The sequence below is a fragment of the Anguilla anguilla genome, chromosome 3 (assembly GCF_013347855.1).
Source record: "Anguilla anguilla isolate fAngAng1 chromosome 3, fAngAng1.pri, whole genome shotgun sequence".
In the NCBI taxonomy this organism is placed as follows: Eukaryota; Metazoa; Chordata; class Actinopteri; order Anguilliformes; family Anguillidae; genus Anguilla; species Anguilla anguilla.
The window spans coordinates 68925095-68947366 of record NC_049203.1 but is presented as its reverse complement, the minus strand read 5'-3'; the positions used below and the strand labels follow the sequence as shown (position 1 = coordinate 68947366).

At 42.0% G+C, this 22272-nt stretch overlaps 5 protein-coding genes across 9 annotated transcripts; 2 read left to right on the top strand and 3 right to left on the bottom strand.

Moving 5' to 3' along the window:
• The first annotated feature begins 37 nt into the window (after positions 1 to 37).
• On the top strand, positions 38 to 2045 carry LOC118222722 (gamma-crystallin M3-like). Its single transcript, XM_035408508.1, has 3 exons — positions 38 to 183; positions 625 to 864; positions 1729 to 2045. The coding sequence occupies exons 1-3, from the start codon at positions 169 to 171 to the stop codon at positions 2002 to 2004; spliced, it is 531 nt and encodes a 176-aa protein (XP_035264399.1). The 5' UTR covers positions 38 to 168; the 3' UTR covers positions 2005 to 2045.
• A 2545-nt stretch (positions 2046 to 4590) lies between these two features.
• On the top strand, positions 4591 to 6448 carry LOC118222660 (gamma-crystallin S-1-like). The gene is made up of 3 exons (XM_035408409.1): positions 4591 to 4727; positions 4942 to 5184; positions 5991 to 6448. The coding sequence occupies exons 1-3, from the start codon at positions 4638 to 4640 to the stop codon at positions 6255 to 6257; spliced, it is 600 nt and encodes a 199-aa protein (XP_035264300.1). The 5' UTR covers positions 4591 to 4637; the 3' UTR covers positions 6258 to 6448.
• Positions 6449 to 8319: 1871 nt separating this feature from the next.
• Positions 8320 to 9617, bottom strand: LOC118222725 (gamma-crystallin M1-like). The gene is made up of 3 exons (XM_035408513.1): positions 9609 to 9617; positions 9006 to 9257; positions 8320 to 8595 (listed from the first exon to the last, which is right to left on the bottom strand). Exons 1-3 carry the CDS (start codon positions 9615 to 9617, stop codon positions 8320 to 8322), a joined length of 537 nt encoding a protein of 178 aa, XP_035264404.1.
• Positions 9618 to 12909: 3292 nt separating this feature from the next.
• LOC118222723 (gamma-crystallin M2-like) lies at positions 12910 to 14563 on the bottom strand. 3 transcript variants are annotated; one of them, XM_035408509.1, is made up of 3 exons: positions 14540 to 14563; positions 13775 to 14017; positions 12910 to 13185 (listed from the first exon to the last, which is right to left on the bottom strand). In XM_035408509.1, exons 1-3 carry the CDS (start codon positions 14561 to 14563, stop codon positions 12910 to 12912), a joined length of 543 nt encoding a protein of 180 aa, XP_035264400.1. The 3 variants fall into 3 exon arrangements, with proteins under 3 accessions (XP_035264400.1, XP_035264402.1, XP_035264401.1); XM_035408511.1 differs by lacking the exon at positions 14540 to 14563 and adding an exon at positions 14223 to 14237; XM_035408510.1 differs by lacking the exon at positions 14540 to 14563 and adding an exon at positions 14211 to 14231.
• Positions 14564 to 17344: 2781 nt separating this feature from the next.
• On the bottom strand, positions 17345 to 21113 carry LOC118222719 (gamma-crystallin S-1-like). 3 transcript variants are annotated; one of them, XM_035408502.1, is made up of 3 exons: positions 21105 to 21113; positions 19314 to 19556; positions 17345 to 17620 (listed from the first exon to the last, which is right to left on the bottom strand). In XM_035408502.1, exons 1-3 carry the CDS (start codon positions 21111 to 21113, stop codon positions 17345 to 17347), a joined length of 528 nt encoding a protein of 175 aa, XP_035264393.1. The 3 variants fall into 3 exon arrangements, with proteins under 3 accessions (XP_035264393.1, XP_035264391.1, XP_035264392.1); XM_035408500.1 differs by lacking the exon at positions 21105 to 21113 and adding an exon at positions 20192 to 20262; XM_035408501.1 differs by lacking the exon at positions 21105 to 21113 and adding an exon at positions 20192 to 20262 and having other exon boundaries at positions 17345 to 17611.
• Positions 21114 to 22272: the final 1159 nt, after the last annotated feature.

Sequence of the window (22272 nt, the reverse complement as noted above, 5' to 3'; positions counted from 1 at the left end):
AGAGACCGCGCTGAATCGCGCTGTACAGACACCCGCTCCGCGCCGTGTTGCCCAGTCAGGGCTTTACACAATGGAGCCGCCGATTCTTTGTACGTGAAATCAGGTATAAATGGGGCGGGAGGTCGGCGTAGGGGACCTGTGCAATTCTGAGAACGATTGACATTCACCATGACCATGGGCAAGGTAAGTGGACCTTCGTGTCATTTTAAAAACGAAAGGCAATACAAATGTGGTGTTTTTTTTTCAAGCTGCCAAAGCCATTTGTTATCTTAATCATTTGGACTCTGTAGTTTATATATAATATAAACTCTCATTGAATATAACTCTCATGTAATATAAACTCTCGTATTTTAATTCGATTGGCTGATTTTTAGACATGTAGTACAATGTACACTCTTAAAGAAGAGTTCTTCTTAGGTATGGTCTATAGCAATGCACAACACATAAATACTAGCTCTCAAACACCAAAAAGTACAAATGTTACCAGGTGTTTAAATTTTTAGCTTTGACAAAACATCATTTTAAATGATAGGATTAGCATACATCTTATGGTTATGTGTATAGAGAGAGAAAGAGAGAGAGATTTTTCCTGTCATTACAGTAGCTGTTCTTGTCTGTTTGCAGATCATCTTCTACGAGGACAGGAACTTCCAGGGCCGCTCCTATGAGACCAGCAGCGACTGCGCGGAGCTCACCTCCTACCTGAGCCGCTGCAACTCCTGCAGGGTGGAGAGCGGCTGCTTCATGGTCTATGACCGCTCCAACTACATGGGGAACCAGTACTTTGTGAGGAGGGGCGAGTACTCGGACTACTCCCGCATGGGCATGAGCGACTGCATCAGATCCTGCCGCATGATCCCCATGGTAACTAAAGAGAACATCGATCTCACCTTTCTCTATTTTCCAGCAGAGTTTGGGTGCCGCAATCTAATATTAAGCTATGTATTTTAAATTGAAAAGTTGCAGAAAATTTATTAAGCAATGTAACATAGAACTCCAAGATTGTATTACAAAGAGAATATATGACATTCACTTTTTAAATTATCTAGCAAATAGCTTATTTTAAATTGGACAGCAAGTTAGCTAAATTATTTATACTGAATTCATCACTGTGCTTAATGTGACAGATGCACTTCTAAAGCAACAAAAATGTCTGCTTAATATATGGCATATACATAGTTGAGGGCAGCTTTGAAGAATTGGCAATTAACACAAGCGTAGTGCTACTATTGAAGTGAACCAACTGAAAACACAAGCAGTTGGAAGGTCTCAAATGGCGGGGTGTTCCCCTGGCCAATGAGTTGTCTGTGATCTGTGAGCCCAATAAGAGATAAAGCTGGTGATGGCATCTAAAGAATAAATTGCAGAATCATTATCACCGTGACGACAGCAGAAAAGAAAAGGCTGGGTAACGGATCCTGTCCTTGGGACGGGTGTTCACGTGTCCTCAATTATTAAATTGGTACCTATCAGATACCTAATTTCAGATCATTAATCATTTTTCCCTTATTTCACTCTAAACAACACTGGGGGAAGATTGGGTAACTGCAATATTAAAGCATTTGTATCCTTTGATTAGTTGTCTTTCCTGGGCTATAGTAACGTGCAAACAGTTTTTTTAATTTTAAGTATTGTATTTTCAGTATTTATATTAAAGCTTGTTTGTTTATGTTTGTGTACTATATTAATGTTCATGGGAATTTTTTTTTTTTTTTTTTTTTTTTACAGCACAGAGGATCCTACAGGATGAGGATCTACGAGAGGGAGAACTTCGGAGGTCAGATGCACGAGCTGATGGACGACTGCGAGTCATTCCAGGAGCGTTACCGCATGTCCGACTGCCAGTCCTGCAACGTGATGGACGGCCACTGGCTCATGTACGAGCAGCCCCACTTCAGAGGCAGGATGATGTACCTGAGGCCTGGGGAGTACAGGAGCTTCAGAGATATGGGCTACAGCAACATGAGATTCATGTCCATGAGGCGCATCATGGATACCTGTTAATTTACTGTTTGAACAGTAGATTTTTAATAAAGTCTCCTTTAAAAAAATGTTCATAAATTTTACTTCATTCCATTACACCAAAATCATCTTCTCGTTACCAGTATATTTAGAGCTTGACATCAAGAGAACCCTATCAACAGCAGCAAAGCTGGAATCAACTGTCAATAATTTACTGACATTCGAAAACAGTTTGACAAGAAAAGAGAAAATGTACCAGTGCAGTTTTCATAGTTTAAGAATAATTTGCTTGCTGCAGGGGTGCCCAACCCTGTTACTGGAGAGCTACCATCTGACAGGATTTCACTCCTTCAGTGAAAACCTTATGAAGCACACCTCATTCAACAGATAGAGATCTCATTGAGTTGCTAATTACTAGAATCAAGTGTGCCAAATTAGGGTTGGAGTGAAAACCTACAGGATCTCCAGGAACAGGATTGGTCAGCCCTTACTTGAAGAAATATCACGGTTCATGCTGTACATTAGCAATGCCTTCACTTGCTTGTTCCGAATACTATGACATTGGCAGACAGTAAATTTCATAGTGAATTTCATTGATGGAACTCCCCATTAGTTAATTTCTGCATCTAACATCACACCAGTAGCCTCGACCACCAGTGGAAACCAACCCTGTTCCTGTTCCTTCATGGGTAAAAAAAAAAATAAATAAATACTTTTGTGTTTCCTCGCAAAACTCCAAGAAACGAAACAGCACATATGTACTTCCGGGTCGTTGCCACGGTCTCACTTCCTGTAAACATGGAGCTGCTCCCTGTGTTTTACTTAGATACTTGGCTTTAAATATGAATAATGTTCCCTGCACTATTCTGAATACATATAGCCTACACTCCATCAGTCCACTGTCACATACAGGAGTAAATAAATTCTGCGTATGTATTAGCTAGCGAAATGCAAGTTAGGTCTATTTATCTCTCACTTGCTAGCTGGCTTGCTTGCTAGATAGATCGTTAGAATGAGCTAGATATATCACTAGCTAGCCAGCGAGAGAGCTAGACATCTCGCTAGCTAGCTTGCTGGCTAGTGCAACAAGCTAGCGAGGGATAGAGAGATAGAACTAGCTGTTGCTTGCTAGTTATATCTTTTCCTCACTAATACATACACAGAAGTAAATAAATACTTATTCCTAGCTTCTGTAAGGGTTCGCAGGGTTGATTAATTACGTTCATGGCGTCTCCTGGAATGCTGGTAGTGGTGGGCGGACCGATTCTTTTCACAGTCTCGGTTCCTTCGAGTTGATATACGTAAATGTATCGAACCTCTCGAGTTTTTATACTTTTTCTAAAAAATGGCGTCAGTTTCTCCGTGACACTCCGTTATAGTACATGCACGTTCGACAACTAGTGCTGCACGCCCCACCAAACTTCTCTTCAATGGATTATCATTCATCATGTATAAGTTTACATTAATAAAGATAATATATTCATTTTAATACATTGATTCTGCATCCTACTTGTATGTAGGTAGGCTATGTAAGCTCAATACGATGTTACAGAAATGTGACAGACCAACGGTTTGTAATTCTTTTTGACGGGCAAGTAGCAGACGTCCTAGTTTGAGAGAACGGTTCATTCCATCTCGTTCCGTGAGTGCAGGATGTCTGTCTTGAGTCAAGTCCGATTCAACTCGCTCAATCATTGACGTCCTATAGTTCGAGACAATGATTCATTCGATCTCGCTCAGGTTGTCCCATTGACGTCCTATAGTTAGAGAGAACGGTTCATTCGATCTCGCTCATTCATTGGTTGTTCCGCTTGCTATGCTTTGAGCGCTGCACCTACCGTAGCAAAAAAAAATGCAGGGAGAAAAATGCAGGGAGAGTCCAATTCATGAGCACTCGGACGTTCAACAGGCTGACCCGGTACATACCGAACACTAAAAAGAGTCGTTCAAAAAGATTTGTTTGTTCATTTTCGCCCATCACTAAATGCTGGCATGCTGACTAAAAGCTAGTTAACTAGCAACTAGCAAATTAAAGCATCGTAATTTTTATCCAGCACTAGAGGGTTTGCTTAGCTTTTCATTCATTAATCAGCTAGCAATTGGAACATTTGCCACTTAGCATACTAACTAAATAATGTTAGCTAGTTAAGAACACACATTGTTTGATGGCCTCTGTCAGTCAGGGACCATGGAATCATCCTGACTACTTGCCCCCCCCCCCCCCCCATGAAAATGTTTGGATTTGTTGGAATTGCAGACCTTGAATATACTTGCAAAATCGTGATCATAGCAATACGTAAATAGATGATTGTGCAAAATCCATACATTACTGTTTCTGTAAAGGCTTGTTTTAAGCTTTTGTCATGGGTAATTGAAAAAAGTGGCATGACACATGATGGTTCCTTTGTTAATTCTGAAAAAAAGTGACTGTGAATTAACTTAATCATTGCAAAATACACATATTTAAACTGCTTCTACATTAAAGTGCTGAAGCCTTTCCATGATTTAGCCTACAAAAATGCGCACCCACACCACAGGCCCAACACGTAGCAGCATTGTTAGCGGCCTTTATAGGAGAGGCTGGCCAGGAACTCACATCTTTTGTCATTTGGCAGCAGTGCGTGGCTTTCAAAGAAAAAAGAGCTGACATGTGAAGTTGATTGATTTGCGTGACAATGCGGACCCTCCCATGGGGTATAAAAAGCACCGACTGTCCTCCGCCGCTGTTGCAGTGTGACCAAAATCTAGCCGACACAATGGGAAAGGTAAGGCTGGTTGTTTTGCTGTGCATCTTTTGCGCCTCTGCGTATTTCCGTAGGCTGTTTAACCGAAAACGGTGAGGCCTTTCGGTCTTTCGTTCGGGCCGCCGGTCGCCGTTCGTTTTTTGAAACTGTGCGTTTTGTTTCTGGGGGAGAAGTCCCCCGTGAGCCTGACGGGACAGCTTCACGAGTCAACAACCAAAACTCGATCCGTTTTCAGATCATCTTCTACGAGGACAGGAACTTCCAGGGGCGCTCGTACGAGTGCGGCAGCGACTGCGCCGACCTCCACTCCCACTTCAGCCGCTGCAACTCCATCCGGGTCGACAGCGGGAGCTGGATGGTGTACGAGCGTCCCAGCTACATGGGCTACCAGTACTTCCTGATGAAGGGAGAGTACCCCGACTACCAGCGCTGGATGGGGTTCAACGACTGCGTCCGGTCCTGTCGCATGATTCCCCAGGTATGCGTCCGTTATTACTTTATATACGTAGAAACATTATTTTTATACATTACTGGGTTTTTTTTTTTTTTATAAATTGTTGGCACATAAAAAGTGAATATCCTCCTGGCACCCAGCAGAAAAAAAAGTTAGGTATTTAGTTTTTAAAAATAAAACAAGTGTCTAGGACGACAAAATCATGTTACAGTCAAAATATTTTCTAAAATATTGTTTATTTTTATGTCCTCCAAACAGAACAACAGGTTTCTATGTAGTAGAGTGTATGGTTCTTGAGATTAAGACCAGAGACTCATGACCCCTACACGGGAAAAAATGACCTGTGGGTCTTAGGAGGCCATATGAACAAATATGGGCAGTTACAGTACCTTACAGCCTGAGTCTAGCAGAAATTAAAATTACGTACACATTCTCAACTGATATTACAATCTAAACATGAACTGACTTCCCATCCTAACATGGCCTTCAGTTAAAAGCTTTGGCAGATCAAAACTTTATTTGGACCAATAGCCTTCTAGGTCATTGAGGATTTTAGAACAGAGGTTCTCAGCCTTTTCCATGTCAGGGGTCCCCACCCTAGGCACCCAGGGTGACCCCATTAAAAGCTAAAAAGGGTTATATATTCAAAAAAAGAAAAAGATTTAATATTTTGAAATATTTTCCCAAATGTAGTCATTGCATATCAAGTCTGCCCAGGGACCCCCTACAGTACTATCAAGAAACGCTGTCGAAAATCCAGGTGCTGGAGGAGGAGTCCTATGATACCGACTTCATGCACAATATCTCCCCCTCCCCCCCTTTTCCCACAGTACCAAGGGACTCACAGAATGAGGATCTACGAGCGCTCGGACTTTGGCGGTCAGATGATGGAGTTCACGGAAGACTGCCCTTCCCTGTACGACCGCTTCCATTACAACGACATTCACTCCTGCAACGTGACGGACGGCTACTGGCTGTTCTACGAGCATCCCAACTACAGGGGGCGCCAGTACCTGTTGAGGCCCGGGGAGTACAGGAGATACAGCGACTGGGGATCCATGAGCTCCAGGATCGGCTCAATGAGGCGCATTGTGTAAATTGTTAATTATGATTATTAATAGGGGGCAAAATCGGGACATTAAATAATGCCTACTTCATTTTATTTATTATGTTTTCTCATTTAATTTAAGGAAAACTGTATTATAATTCTACTACTTTTATGTATTGTAGGAGGTTATATTTTATGTTATTGTTCCTCATACATTAAATAAATGACATATGTCTGATTAGTTTTTTTATGAATCACTACTCCACTCACACTGTTCAAACACAAAGACCTTTGAGTTTACAAAGACTCAACAGAAACACAAATTCCACAACTGCTACTGAAATATTACTGTTGTTACTATACAATGAACGGGCCAGACAAGGGCTACGCAACCCTGTTCCTGGAGATCTTCAATCCATCTACCACTCATTTCAACCTGAATTTGGCACACTTTACTAATTAGCAGTTAAACAAGATCTCTAGCTGTTGACGGAGGTGGCCAGTTAACCATACTGTACTCATTTTAAAAAGGATATATGAGAAAATCCTATAAAATAATAATAGGGCTGCTAGCTGTCTTTTCCATTATCCATTCATCCATTATCTATAACCCCTTATTCCTGGTTAGGGTCACAATATGTGCTGGAGCTCATCCCAGCATTCATTGGGCAAGAGGCAGGAATACACCCTGGAAGGTTTGCCAGGTTTTAACCAATCAATTTACCATAAGATGGGCTGTCTTTATATGCTGAACATATTCATAGCTTTGCATTTTGTTGTTCTTGTGTGTATCTTTATTAATATTTAGTACCTTAGCATCGACATTCATTTTCTTGAAAGCACAAAATCAAGGTCAAGATCAATTGCAGCTCCACTCTATAATAGTAATTTAGTTAGGGTTGGTTAGGGTTAGGACCAGTCTATCATGTTACAGTTGGTATGGAAACATTATAAACATTATGCTCCACTGAGCTGTCAAAATAAAAGGCTGCTTTGCAAAACAAAATGGCCACCATATGCCTTGGTGTTCTTTAGATACTTCATCTCAAGGAAAGCAAACCCTTTGCTGGTAGGCATGATCCATGACCAAGCAATTACAGTTCATGGCCCACCTGTCATCTGAAATCTCATTCCACATTTACTAAAACCTTCTCGATATAGCTTGGGCTTTCTGGGCCCCCTTTCTGATGTAAGGCACCCTGTGGTATGATTAAAGTGTCCAGTTGTCTTTGCTTGGTGCAAAAGCGCAGTCCATGTTATTATTTCTAGAGGGTCACTGTGCTTTCACTTGCTTGGTTGCCGGACTCTCAGAAAAAAAGGGTTCTTCTTTGGGTTCTTGTCCCCGTAAGGGAACCCTTTTTAGTTCTTTATGGAACCCTCTGTTGTATGTGTCAAAAGTGTGAAAGCTCCCAGATGTATCCATTTTGCCTGTCAAAGCAAACTGTTGAACAAAATTAGGGTCCCTCTATGGAGACACAGAGGAGCGATTTGTAACCCTTTCTTCTGAGCGTGCAATTCTGGTTACTTCTGGACTTTCACCAAGACCCTGTTTTCATTTTGCCACTAGTGACACAATATGTCTTCTTAAAACTGTTAACAATTTAGGGTGAGAAACTGAATTAGGTGAAAAGGACTCAGTTATTGATTGATTCGGGGACATTTGCCCAGCTGGAACATATTGTAAGTATGCAGAGATCCCCCAAGGGCCAGTTTTAGGTCCGTTCATGTTTAGGTCCCACCGCTGTCTGGTGTCTTTGCTCTACTGTAGCCCTTCCCACTGGTGTCCCAGGTTTGTTCTGCTGAGTAATGGCAAGTCTCTGTGATGTTTTCTGTTTACATTTAGTGGCTTTATGTCGCACCAATGAGTCTCAAAGTATTACTGCCCGAGCTACTCTTTATTCAGTATACAGACGTCAACTGCGGCAGTGAGATTGCAGCCATTTGTTTATATAGTTATTTCTCCTTAGTCAAGCAAAACCCCGACCTATGTAATGCTTGAATTAACTCAGCCCTGAACAGGTTTCATTTTTAAAAAACAATACGAAAGACATTAATTAAATTTACTCTTTATTTTACAGTTTCACATGTAAAAAAATGTGCTCTAAAATCATTTAACAGGAATCCACGATGCGCTTCATGGACATGAATCTCGTGTTGCTGTAGCCCATATCTCTGAAGCTCCTGTACTCCCCAGGCCTCATGTACATCATCCTGCCTCTGAAGTGGGGCTGCTCGTACATGAGCCAGTGGCCGTCCATCACGTGGCAGGACTGGCAGTCGGACATGCGGTAACGGTCCTGGAATGACTCGCAGTCGTCCATCAGCTCGTGCATCTGACCTCCGAAGTTCTCCCTCTCGTAGATCCTCATCCGGTAGGATCCCCGGTACTGAAAAAGTATTTAACCATGCAAAGTTTGTTTCGGTTTTAATCATATTACACTGCATGTGAAACACATTAAACTAATCAGACTTATTAAACTAATACTTGACATTAAAACTGGCAAGATTTTTCTAGTCTTCTAGTCTAGATTCGTCTATTTGAGTACGGTAAATCTTTTGAATTCAGGGCCTCCTGGTAAGTAAAAGTGCATAATTATTACAGTGGAAAATTGTAATGCTTCTGTTATATATAAGACCAAGCTAAGACATACTGGTATAAGGAAATTGATATAAAGGAACTATAAAGGCAAATACCTTTAAAATTGCTTGAACTTAATGCATAATCATTTTTTCCCCTTTATCTACATGTATGTGAGCGTGGTTGCGTGGGCAATGCTTCTGATTCCGGCTCTCTTACACTGGGGATCATGCGGCAGGACCTGATCATGTCTCCCGTCATGCCCATGCCCATCATGCGCTGGTAGTCGGGGTACTCCCCGCGGCTCAGGAAGTACTGGTGGCCCGAGTAGTTGGGGCGCTCGTAGATCATGAAGCAGCCGCTCTCCACGCGGATGGAGTTGCAGCGGCTGAAGTACGAGCTGAGGTCAGCGCAGTCACTCATGCACTCATAGTGGCGGCCGCCAAAGTTCCGGTCCTCGTAGAAGATGATCTGCAGGGGGAGTGGAGAATATGACTCGTAATTCATAAATGTGAAATGCAGGCATTACTAAATTGTGTAGTGTAGCCTGTGTTTGAAATACAGACATTGCCAAAGCTGATGAATAATCCGACTGGTGGTGTTTAGCCAGTGATGTTTAAGTTTTTGTGCTAGAATGCTCATGGATTTTATATTCATATATATTATATTATGTATATGTATATACATATATAGAGAGAGATAGAGAGAGAGAGAGAGCGAGCAAGAGAGATAGAGACAGAGAGACAGAGACAGAGAGAAGGTGAGAGAGAGAGAGAGAGAGAGAGAGAGTGAGGGGAGGGGGGGTTAATTTTGTAATCTTACCTTGCCCATTTTGGAAGTCTTTCGGTCGTTCAGCTGGCACGTCCAAGTGGCGGCATGCCCATCATTTATATAGGAAACGCGAAAACAAAAAAAAACGTGGTCCCGTCTTGTGTTGTTATTCAAATGGTTGGGGACTGTTGACTTAGCAGAATGTATTTTTGCTGAACGGGGCCAAACAAACTGTAACAATGGCGGTCCTCCATACGTTACTGACACAGTTTGCTCGTTTTGGCTGTGGTAACATAAGCATACCCTTTGTTAAATGTCAGAATGTTCCCAGCACACTGTTAAATTATTGTGCAAACTCTGTAAAGGTTTTCAGATCAAGGGAAGGTTTGTTCTTACTAAGGGATTTCATTAATGTCCAAGAACACAAAGGGAAAGGTTCAATTGTTACGTGTGTTGGGGGATGATTTTGTCCTGCATAATTATTTTAGTGTTAATCATAGTGGTCCAATTTATTATTATTTTTTTTTTCTATTAATGAATGATCGTGGCTTTGATTAGAAACCATTAAAATCACATTAAAAACAGAGTTGAGCATTGTCATAATAGTAATGTTTGTAGCAGATGTAGTTTTAGATACTAGTTGCACAAGCGAGCATGATAACCTTGCAACTGCACTGATTGTAATTCACATTTAATTAAGTTTTTTATCAACCATTAAATTGTGAATGCAACTGATTGTTTATTATTTATTTTAAAATAATAATACATTTTAAAAACCCAGCTAATTAGCTGCCAAATAAGCATGAGCTATGGGGCCCCTTGCAAATATTGTCACAAATCCATCATAGAAACAGCGAAGACAACTTATCCAGACAAACAAACAAGAAACAGAGTGATGCTAAAATAATTTATTTGCTTATATTTGCTGTCATTGAGAGACCATGAGGTGCCGTCCATACACAGTAAAATTCCCAGGGTTAATTCAGACTCTAACGGTGTATATTAACTCTTACTGTAACAGATAACATTTGGTCCCACATTCCAGAGCGAATCTGTGTGTGAGTTCCCACCATCTGCACCGTGATCTGACCTCTATTTGTGACCTTCTCTGCTTTCCCCCGGTCTGAATATTTAGAAACCTTAAGGAGGGTGGACTGTCTGCTCTCCTTTTAAAAAATGTTTGCTGAGGGCTGGAGACGGATATAATGCCCACTATCGTTTATTTCTATTTTTATTTTTTTTATTCTTACCTATTCATTTTATTTGTCATGTCATGTCTGAGCTGTTTTGTTCTGTGTTGTATATGAAAAATGTAGCAAATATATTCTGAAAAAAAAAAATGTTTGCTAGCTAACATTAGGTCTCACTTGCTAACTAATGTTGTGCAAGACTCTTTTTAATCAAGTGTGCACTGAGTCACTTAACATCATTCAAACATTTACGATTTGAATACAAACACAAAAATAAGAGCTTTATATTTTGGACACAGTAAACCGTAAGGGTCTAAATGAGAAACGTAGCCCATCTCCCTACTTAAAATATTAATGGTATGCAATATTTATGTCCTTTTTTCCTACTGCTTCTCACCCTGATGTTCATGAACACTATGGAATCAATACAGTTAGAAGGATTTTGGTATATTGGATTTTGTTGCACGAAGACAAAAACTATTTAGTCTGTCTCCGTTCATTTTCAAAACTTGTAACTGTAATGTTTTGGAAATATTAGTGGGGAAAGGTGCTATAGAAACATGAGAAGCCCAAAGATAACTTGATGCTTTTTGGTCTTGGGCAACACCATGCCTGTATCTCACCATGCCTGGTGCCAGCACCCCCGTCTGGCTTTATCTAAGGGGTTTGGGGACTTGTTTTTAGATTATGAGAAACTCAGAGGCCTTCAGACTTGTTATCTGGGTTGGTACTTGTAGGTCTTGGGACTTGGAATCTACTCCTAGAAACCCAGAGGGCATGGGACTTGTTCCCTAATGCAGCACTCAGAGATCTCTGGTACTATTCAGGATACAGCACAGCCTCAAGTGCCGTATTGCTTGAATTTTTTTTTTAATAAAGCATATTACAGCATATTAATTGATTAATATCATACTAATTGATAATAATTGATTAATATTGGTTATAACATATTAAGTAATTGATGATGCAATATGACTGATTTTGTAGTAACGGTTTGTGGGCGGAGTAACGCTGTTTACAAACAGGCTGTTTGAATAACTGTTTCTGCATCGGATTTACAATCACTTCAGAATGTGGTCTTAGCCAATCAGCTTCCAGGCTCAAAACAACCAGTTTTACAGTATGGAATTGCTGATGTCACAAGACAATAAAAACCAGTGCAGCTGTGAATAAAAACAGGACAATTGTGTCCGTAGCATAAATCTGGCCCTGACCGGTGCAGTCCTGTGCCTCTTAATAGTCTCTGTATACTGCAAGCTAATGTAATTAGGGGGTCGTTTATGAAGCGATAGTCTGCTTTTACGGAGGCCCGTGAGAGGGTTTGCGGGGCCATTCAGCAGCGTCCGCTGAGTTCGGTCGGTTTTACTGTCAGCGGTATTGCGGCGCTGTTTTACTCTCGCGGTGCGGACGGATTCGGCCGCGATTCACCGGGCTAATCCAGCCGGGGGGCACCAGCCGGGGAAACTCATCGGGTTTGTTCTGTGGGGCCCAGAGGCACAGCGTAAAGAATGGAATCTGTGTCCGTGGGAGGCGTCCTCATGGCCGACGCGCTGTACAGTCCAACAACCACAATGCCTCTATTGTCTTTTGAGACCATTAACGCCGAGACTGGTAAATACAGTCCCTAGAGTGAGCGGGGAGTGTAGCTTGCTGAATATATACTTAGCACAGATACAGGTTTTGGCTAAAATGGCCTGCTTTTTACATTAGACTAATGTATTGTAAATGTTATGCTCTCTTTCAGTAAATATGATTCAAACTGATAAAATATTATGGCTTTTATTTATTTAGTATGTATATTTTGAATATACAATATTTTGTATATTCAACTGTTTTGGTTGATGCTTAAAAGTCACTATGTGCTTTGCTGCTAGTAGTGCTTTTTGTATGAAAGCAGGCCTGATAACGGCACAGCATTAGTTTGTTTTTCTTGCCTTCAAAAAGCAGGCGGAGCCCAATAATTAAACTAAAGAAGCAGTTTCCTCAACTTCCTCATCTCTCGCCATGACATCGGCGATTAAATTATCCCACCGTCGAATGAGTTCGGCAAGCCACCCACCGGGGCGGTGAAATCCACACAGACACACAGGGTTTTTTTTTATTATTAGACATCAAGGTTTATTGGGAACAGAAACACAGTTTTTTTTGGGGGGGGGGGGGAGTTAGTTGAAGTCGGTGATGCGCCTGAGGGAACCGATTCGGGGGCTCATGCCGCCCCAGTCGCTGTAGCGGCGGTACTCCCCCGGCCGCAGGTAGTAGTGGCGCCCCCTGTAGTTGGGCTGCTCGTACATCAGCCAGTGGCCGTCCATCACGTTGCAGGAGTGGAAGTCGGACATGTGGAAGCGGTCCATGACGTTGGGGCAGTCGTCCATCAGCTCCATCATCTGGCCGCCCATGTCCGAGCGCTCGTACAGCCTCATCCTGTAGTTGCCACGGTACTGCGGGGGAGGGGGGGCAAACACGAGTAGGTAGGTCAGGTTACCTGCAGACATTCACAGTTCAGGATTTTTTTGTGCCGATGTTATGAACTGTAGATTCCAGGAAGTGTTAATTATAAATGGACTGCATTTATATAGCGCTTTTATCCAAAGCACTTTACAATTGATGCCTCTCATTCACCAGAGCAGTTAGGGTGTAGGGGTTAGGTGTCTTGCTCAAGGACACTTCGACATGCCCAGGGCAGGGTTTGAACCGGCAACCCTCCGACTGCCAGACAATCGGTCTTACCTCCTGAGTAATGCCCTTCTATAACATTATAACTATGCAGTCACTCCTCTGTACAATGCTTTCCTGGCAACTGTCAATGCTCTTTGTACTTGCTCCCTTGTCAACAAATAAATTAATTAATAAAATCACAAGTGAAATTTGCAATTAAAATTTCAAGCTGCCTAAGAAGTCCCTCATGGAAGTGAGTGTTGGTCACCATTCCCAAATAGAGAGAGGGTAAAAGCTAGCGAGAGTAAGAGCTAGCTGCAGTAAAGCTATGTGTTCCCATAACCCCCCACGGACAGGTAATCCTCAGCTTACCATGGGGATCATGCGGCAGGACCGCACACAGTCGCTCATGCCCATCATGCGCTGGCAGTCCGAGTACTCGCCCCTCCGCAGGAAGTACTGGTGGCCCATGTAGTTGGGGCGCTCGTAGATCATGAAGCAGCCGCTCTCCACGCGGATGGAGTTGCAGCGGTTGAAGTAGGAGTGCAGGTCTGCGCAGTCGCTGCTGCACTCGTGGAACCGGCCCTGGAAGTTCCGGTCCTCGTAGAAGATGATCTGCGGAGAAGAAACACACATTTATACACGCGTATATATATCTTTTTCAAATTTCTAATTCATAATTTCATCATTGCAAATACAAGCCCGAAAAATAAACGAACATAAAAAATGCGAGTTGAGTCCAAGTGAATGAAAGCAAGAAGTTATGTAGAAATATTATTAAATAATTTTTTATAGAGAGACACTCAGCCTTCGGCCTCACCTTTCCCATCGTCATGGTTACGCCGGGTAGGTGAAGACTCTGAGTACCGCTGCTCTCTGTCTCTTCCTCTCTGTCGAGCTCCGGCCCTTTTATAAAAACCACAGCCGTGTGATTACGCAGCATAAAGTATTGTCATTCAAATCATACCCTTCTAGCATTAGGGGGCTTTAAAAAAAAAAAAAAAAAAAGAAATCTGGTTATGTGTGGTTGTGCCTCTGTGCGTTATTGTTCTACCGCCCGTTTTTCACATGTTCATCACAATGCGGGGTGAATGCTACTGTACTCCGGACCTCCACTGTGCGTCCTGTCGCGTCAGCAGAAACTAGACTGACATCTGTCATCGCCTGGCCATTCAAAAACACCACCCCCCCCCCCCCCCCCCTTCCCCCCTGTCCACCTGAACTTCTACTGTCTGTTTCAAATGTATCGGTGGTGGAAAACGAGCTCGGGGGGGGGGGGAAACTACAGTTATTTTGTTTTTGCTTTGTAGGTTCTCTTGCTGATGTGATTCATCCTCTAGCGTCAAATAGGGTTTCATATATTATCCTTGTTTACAGCCTCAGAATGTCCAAATATTAGTGACATGGGATGGGTGGGACAACTTGTTTTGTTTTTTGTTTTTTTTGTGTGAAAATATTACAGTAATAAAGAATGCAAATCTGTTTTTGCCGAGTGAGAAAGAAAGGCAATCATATAAACTAACCCAATCTGCTGTCCTCCATTAACCTTGATGCATAGGTACACTAGCACGCACTCTTAATCCCAAGGCTGTTTCTCAGCTCATAAACTGCACGGAGTTGGTGATAATGAGGGTCTTCAAAACATTTTCCAAACTAAGCATTGGACTGCTCTGTATATGGCCTACAAAATAGTTTGGTCGTTTTATTTCTTATATTTATGGATAAATAGTGAACAAGAGGGATTACTACTGCATTGTGACAGTTGGAAAAAGTCTAGCGTGAGGTATTCATGCCAACAAATATAACTTTTTATATTATATTATATATTATTATGGAAGGGCTATAATGTGTAATGTGTGGAACAACTAAGTGTGGTTCGTGCGACAGCATTCACACTCCTGATTGGAGCATAACCCCTTATCTATATTACAGTATTTAAAGACTTCTAAAATGGCAAATAATTTGATGATCAAACAGCATGACCTTTAACCGACTGGAGTGTGTTCTAAGTGTTGCTATGGAGATATATCCAAGGTCTCGTAAGGGGCAATTCCACTAAAGGAACTAATTGAAATTCCAGCTTGCAGTGCACCTAATATTTCCAATGTGTCCTGTGGCTGATATTTTGATGAAAGGTCATGCCATGCAGCCGAGCCCCCTCCAAATCAAATCAATCGTTCTAATCGTGCCACCTTGAACTGCCCCTTGGCTCCGCGCGAAACTGCACGGTATAATTTTTAGCGTTCGTTTCACTCTTAACAGAGTTTATACGAGTTCAAGAGGGATCCAATGCGCTCGGTCTGAGCCCATTTAGCGCTGAGCGCTGACGCCATTGGTTGATTTGGGAGCAAAGCCTCCCGCCTCCTTTGAGACTGAATTTTCATTTGTGTTTCCTCCTTCCCTCCAATCCCGCTATTTTTTTCAGCAGGATGGAAGTTAATTTTTAATGGCCGTTTTGCTCTAAATGGAGCCGCGTATCCAACACGATTACTTTGACCGATTGGCATTGTTTGGCGGTTTCAATAGACAACGTTTTGAGCGTCAGCACCCCCGGGACTGCGGAAACTCTAATGGGACCAGCGGAAAAGTATCGGCGAGCATAAATATGCAGTTTAGTCGTCAATGAGGCGCGTGATGGGGCCAAAACTAAATTTATTTATATAGTTTACAGCGGGGTAGGGGGTTGGGTGGGGGGGGATGGGGGGGATGCATTCTCAAAGATACGGTTAGAGCTTAATATGGAACACATTTTTTATTTTCCAATTATGAGATGATTCTGTAGTTTGCGGGACGGTTGGCAACCCCCCACCTGCAGGCGTGCTACACCTGCAGCTGAAAGGTGAGCACGCCCAGGCGTGGATCTTTGCACAGTAAAATGTGTCCAGTGTTAATTCAACTCTAACAGTGTTGATTCAACTCTACGAGTGTTCATTCAACTCAACATTCCAGAGTGGGACCAAATCTAATCAGTCTAAAAAGTTGAATTAACACTGTTAGATTTTAATTAATTCTGGACTTAATTGCGCCTATAATTAATTGAACAGAGACCTTGAGGGATTCCTGAGTGTGTGAGCCCTAAGTACAATGGCCAGGTGTTGTCTCTTGTTTTTCTGTTCTGTTCCGTCACGTGTAATAAAGAGCAATGCAAAGCATCGGCCTGCCTGTGTAAATATGTATCTTCTTCTATTGCGGCCCTGTGTCGTGATTCCACCTGACACCCTGCTATATGTTCTTGAGACCCAGCAGAAAAAATGTTTAAGAATTTTTGTTGTTTTTGATGTGATATACGTGTCTTAGATGAGACAAAAGCACAGTGCAGTGAAAGTATTTTCAATATTTATTTTTATTTTTATCGAATGTCCCCTGTAATGTAGCTTTCAGCACAGTAGAATATATGGTTCCTGAGGTTAAGACCAGATATTCATGTCCCTTACAGGGGACAAAAATGAATTTCCAGGTTTTAGGAGGACGTGTGTTGTCATGGTTTCTTGCTAAAAAAGTGTATTTTTGCAAGCTTATACTTTCTCATATAAATGTTGCTCAGATCCTTTTTAGGCACATGCTTGCCTGTTTTGGGCATTAGTATTTCCCCCCTTCCCCTGTTTAATATCCAGAATCAACTGATGCATATTTTTATTGCGGGAATTTTATTAAGCTTCCTCTTTGTTTTCATCACGTTTGTTATAAATTTGCGCTTTGTAGAATATTTGCATCTTTTTTTTTACAGCAAAGACCTCCAACATAAATCAGACCCCAAAGATAGATTAATCCGTAGGTTTTTATTATTAATAAAATTATTATTAAAATTATTATTAATTATTAATTCAGTCTTTAAATGCCGGTCGGTCGGTCTCTCCCAGAGTCAGAGAGCGGCGTCGGGATCCCCCCCCGAACGGGAGCGATGGAGACAAAGGTTTTCGGGCGAGGAAGAGGACCCCCTCCTCAGTTGGCCACGATGCGCCTGATGGAGCCGACCCGGGCGCTGGCCCCGCCCCAGTCGCTGAACCTGCGGTACTCCCCCGTGCGCAGGTAGTAGTGGCGCCCCCTGTAGTTGGGCTGGTCGTAGAAGAGCCAGTGGCCGTCCGTCACGTTGCAGGAGTGGATTTCGGAGAAGTGGAAGCGGTCCATGGTGCTGGGGCAGTCCTCCATCAGCTCCTTCATCTGCCCGCCGAACTCCATCCTCTCGTAGAAGCGCATCCTGTACGATCCCTGCGCGTGCTGCAAACAGGAAGGGGACACCAACAAAGTTACCGCCTTTTATACCGCTGTCAAGTGAGTGGACGTGTCTAATCAACTTGAACCTGGTCATGTTTATCTATCTGGTTTTTTTTGGATATTGTTTCCTGATCTAGCCCTACACTGTACTGCAGTAGTTCTCAAACATAGTTCTGAGGACAGACTGTGTGTTCAAAATTTTGTTCTAATCATAATAGCAACCCATTGATTACCCTCTTCAGGCCATTTTATTTCTGAAATAGCTGGGTAGAGTGAAGAATGGATGTCCCTTATATCACAGAACAGGACCTTTATATCAGATCAACTAATGATTTTATTTTCTACAGTTTGCTATATTACCGATAGTTCCTTTAAAAAATAGGTTCCGTTTTTTGACTGACAGGTGAAATCTGGGGTGCCAGATCACAGAAACTAAACCCTTCTTGGAAAACAAAGGGATCAGTGACTGGCCAAATGATAACAAGCCAAGCCTGTTATTGTGTTAAAAGGTGAGTTTAAGGGGTGAAAATGGGTTAGGGTTAAGGTACAATTTGAACATAGTTTCAACCACCTCAGTTGATTAAATAGTGGTTCCCAAAGTTGGGTTTTGGGGGGGGGGGTGGACTTCAGAGAGATAGAGAGACAATGAGGTTGTAGGAAAAGGATGCATTTATATGTGCACAGGTCTAAATTTACTGTATTTTAATAATACTGCAGCTAATCTCTAGATGGGGTGCACAGCTAAAGCACTAGTTCTGAATGGGCCTGTGGTCTGTAACGAGGGTCTGGGCTCGACCAGCACAGACTGGGGCTGCGAGTTCCGTAAGAAGAAATATAATTAGATTTGAGAAACAGTGGCAGGAATCTGCTTCTTGTTCTCTCATGAAGACGGGGGAAGGGGGGGCGGGATTCAAAGAAAAATATTTGAGACCACAGCTCTGAACTGTAAATACTCTCTTTTTGATAATTATTTGACATATAATTAGGTCGTCATATCATGCAGGAAGGGATGACATCATTGATCTAGCTTCAAAGCACAATAGCGCCCCCTCTGGCCAACTGTGTGCCTGCAGTCTGCCTTCATTCCCCTGGCTCCAGCTGTAGAAGATGTGCAGTCTTCCATAAAAAAAAAGGTTTGTAAGGAACAGCTGCTGTTAGCGGACTGAGCCCGGGCAGCTGGACACACACAGGGGACACACGTGCCAGTCTCTGCCTTAACGGGATACTGGGGCAATTACTGGATGTTCCAGATCTGGGAGTGTAGTATTGAAACTGATAAAAAGAGATTTCTAAAAAGTTAAGTTCATGATTTACTGTAAAGCGTCTTTGTGACCAGCGCTATATAAAATTAATTTATTATTATTATTATTATTATTATTATTATTATTATTATTATTATCATAAGTGTGGTGGAGCTTCTAGTTAAATTTAGCAACATCACCCTGTGTCTGAATGTTCCAGATTTGGTAGTTAAATATTGAAACTTGGTGAGATTTTGTTTTAAAAGTTGTTAGTATGAGTGGTAGAGTTTCTGCTGAAATTTACCAACATTACCCAGTGTCTTAATTTTCTAAACTTGGTTATTGGGTACTAAAACTGATTGAGTGAAGTTTGCAATAAGAGTGGTGGAGCTTCTACTTAAATTTAGCAACACTACCCATCATCCTCCAGATTGGAAGTCCAGTTGGCGTCTTACCATGGGGATCATGCGGCAGGAGGAGATGCTGTCGCCCGCGCCCATCCAGCGCTGGTAGTCGGGGTACTCCCCGCGGCTCAGGAAGTACTGGTGGCCCGAGTAGTTGGGGCGCTCGTAGATCATGAAGCAGCCGCTCTCCACGCGGATGGAATTGCAGCGGCTGAAGTACGAGCTGAGGTCAGCGCAGTCGCTGCTGCACTCGTGGTGGCGGCCGCCAAAGTTCCGGTCCTCGTAGAAGATGATCTGCAGGGGGAAGGGCGGGAATTAGTGCCCCCGATGTTACAGCAGGTCGGGCACACACCGAGTAGATCGACCAAACAACAACACATCCACGGCAGTTATAATGCAGCATACACAGGTTCTCTGGGTCACAGTTTGAATTCCTCTTCTGACTGAAACATCAAATCCCCTTTGATCTTGGCTACCTATACCAGCCTAACTGACCCAACTGAATATCTGAAAACTACATACTCTTCATCACTCAGGTGACTGCGGCACACTAGCGACTGTTCAGGTGATTGCTACTGCTGCAACTGAAAAGAGCTTTGAAATCATTGACAGGTTGAAAACATGTAATTATTATAATTACAATACCAAATGTTATGAATATAATCAGTTGCAGCAATTCTAATTATTATAATGATCATAATCATAGTAATAGCAGTAATTACAATATTAATAAAACTATAGAAACATACTGTATAAAGTAAGGCATATTTTAGTCATCAATTCATATGAATACGTGTGTGCGTGTGTGTGTGTGTGTGCGTAGCATAATAAATACTGTGACAGGTATGTTAATAATGGTATACTTCTTGTTATTGTTATTTTGCTATTCAGAGACGAGTGTAGATGTTTGTCCATTTGATGTCCTTTACCTTCCCCATGTTGGCTTGGCTGGTTTGGATGGATGAGCCTCCCTGTAATACCGCTGATCCCCCCGGCTGAGTCCGGTATACATAGTCCACGTGAACTGCAGACTGTGCACGCGGCATTCATATTCTAATTCAGTTCTCTGCCCTCGTGCGATCGCATAATCCCAAATAAAAGAATTTCCCGTTACATTCCTAAAAAAAAACAAAACAAAACAAAAAAAAAAAAAAAAGCAGAAAGAGAAATGTTCTGGGCTCTTTGTATCTCACGGCTGTGGCTCAGTTAATGTACATGCTTTGTTTTCATCACAATTAGCACAAAGCCTTCGATGCACAGGCATTTTTTTTCTCGCAATCTGCAACCCGCATCTGCAAGATTCCCAGCAGTACATGAGCTTATTTGAGCGCGAGAGCATTTACTGTATTTTACCTTTTTGTCTCTGTGTCATAGTGATAAAACAGTTGTCATAATTATTGGATATTTCTTTGGATAAACAATCAAGCTTGATTAGATTTTTAGCATTTAATTATTATTATACTTTATATTACAATACACCACTGATGACCATTGCGTGTATGCGTGCAAGTCATAGTTTTTTCTATAGGACTAGTTTGTCACATTTTGATTTTGTCATGCCAAGAATTTTCCATTACTCATTGAGAAGCACTTTTTTTAACAATATGGCATCCCTTTGGAACCAATAAAGTTAAATTGATTTCAATTTCAACAGGAAAGTTACTGCTGAGCACATTCTTTCACCTTCAAATTGTGCATTTGGATTTTGCTGTTTATCACACACTTTTTTGTGGTTTTTTAAATCAGTGATGCATTGTCCAATTTATGGTGCACCAAGATATACAGCATTGGAAAACTATATCATCTGCTGAGTGTTCCACAGTACATTTTTGCTTATACAACTTTACTCATAAATTTCAAGGCACCAAATATTGATCTCAGATTAAACGAGAAGCTCTAACAAGGCCATTGGGTGTTATCTGGACACAACACCAATGTGTGCTCAGTACCCTTGTTAGAGTTATCATTTGATCTGTTGTTAATAGTCAAGAAAATCCCTTGTTCAGTTTTTTAAAATGTTCATTGAGCATTTGCCAATTGATTATACGCCAAATGTGGCACAGCATACATGAACACAACATAAATCAGTTAAAATTAAGCTTTTTTACAGCCCTTGGAGCTTTGCACTGCACATAATCCATAATTTATAGTTTACAAAGACTAAAGTCAGCATTCAGTCATTACCTTTGTCATTGACTAACAAAGACAAACCACGTTTTTCTTCACAAGCATAGTTTGCCCTGTTGTAAATTCCAGCTTGGTTCCAGCCTGGTACAGTATTAAGCCGGTCTAGCTGGTTTGAAGCTGGTTTAGAGGTGGTCAAGCTGGCAGAAACCTGGCTGTGTTCACAACCACACAGGTGAGACCATGTCCGGCTGGTGGGCCAACTTGGTACAGACCACAGACCATCACCAAACTCTAGATGGTATCCAATGGTATTCAGAAGCTGGTTCCAGTTGTATTCCATCTCAGGCTGGTAGCTGGAATTTCCACCAGGGTAAGAAGTTAGTGTTGATGATTGTTGAATTCAGGCAAATAATGCAAGTGATATAAAAATAATAATAATAACTTGAATTTATTTGTCAGGGCAAATTTTGATTGAACCCTGGCCCAACAGAAACAAGCTGTTGTGGCCATGAAGAATTAATTCTAATAGCCTGGAAGGTGGCTGATGCAAAGTGCACCAGTTATGCTCAAGCTACCACACCGCCCCTAGAGTGGTTGTTGCTCCGGAGTATAGTAGCTATAATACATGTTCCAGCAGGCATGACCATGAACCCTGCTCCTGTTAACTGGCTAAAGTTAAGCAGGTGTAGGTATGTTTACTTGGATGGGAGGCCTTCTGACAAACTCACAAAGTACTGTGGGTGGGCCAGTAAGTGGTGATCTTCCTTCTGGTCAATCAAACACCAATGCGAGGATGCCGTGATGGGGACACTGTGCTGTAGGAGATGTTGTCTCTTGGGTGAAAGGTTAAATGGAGATCCTGACTCAATGTGGCAATTAAAAA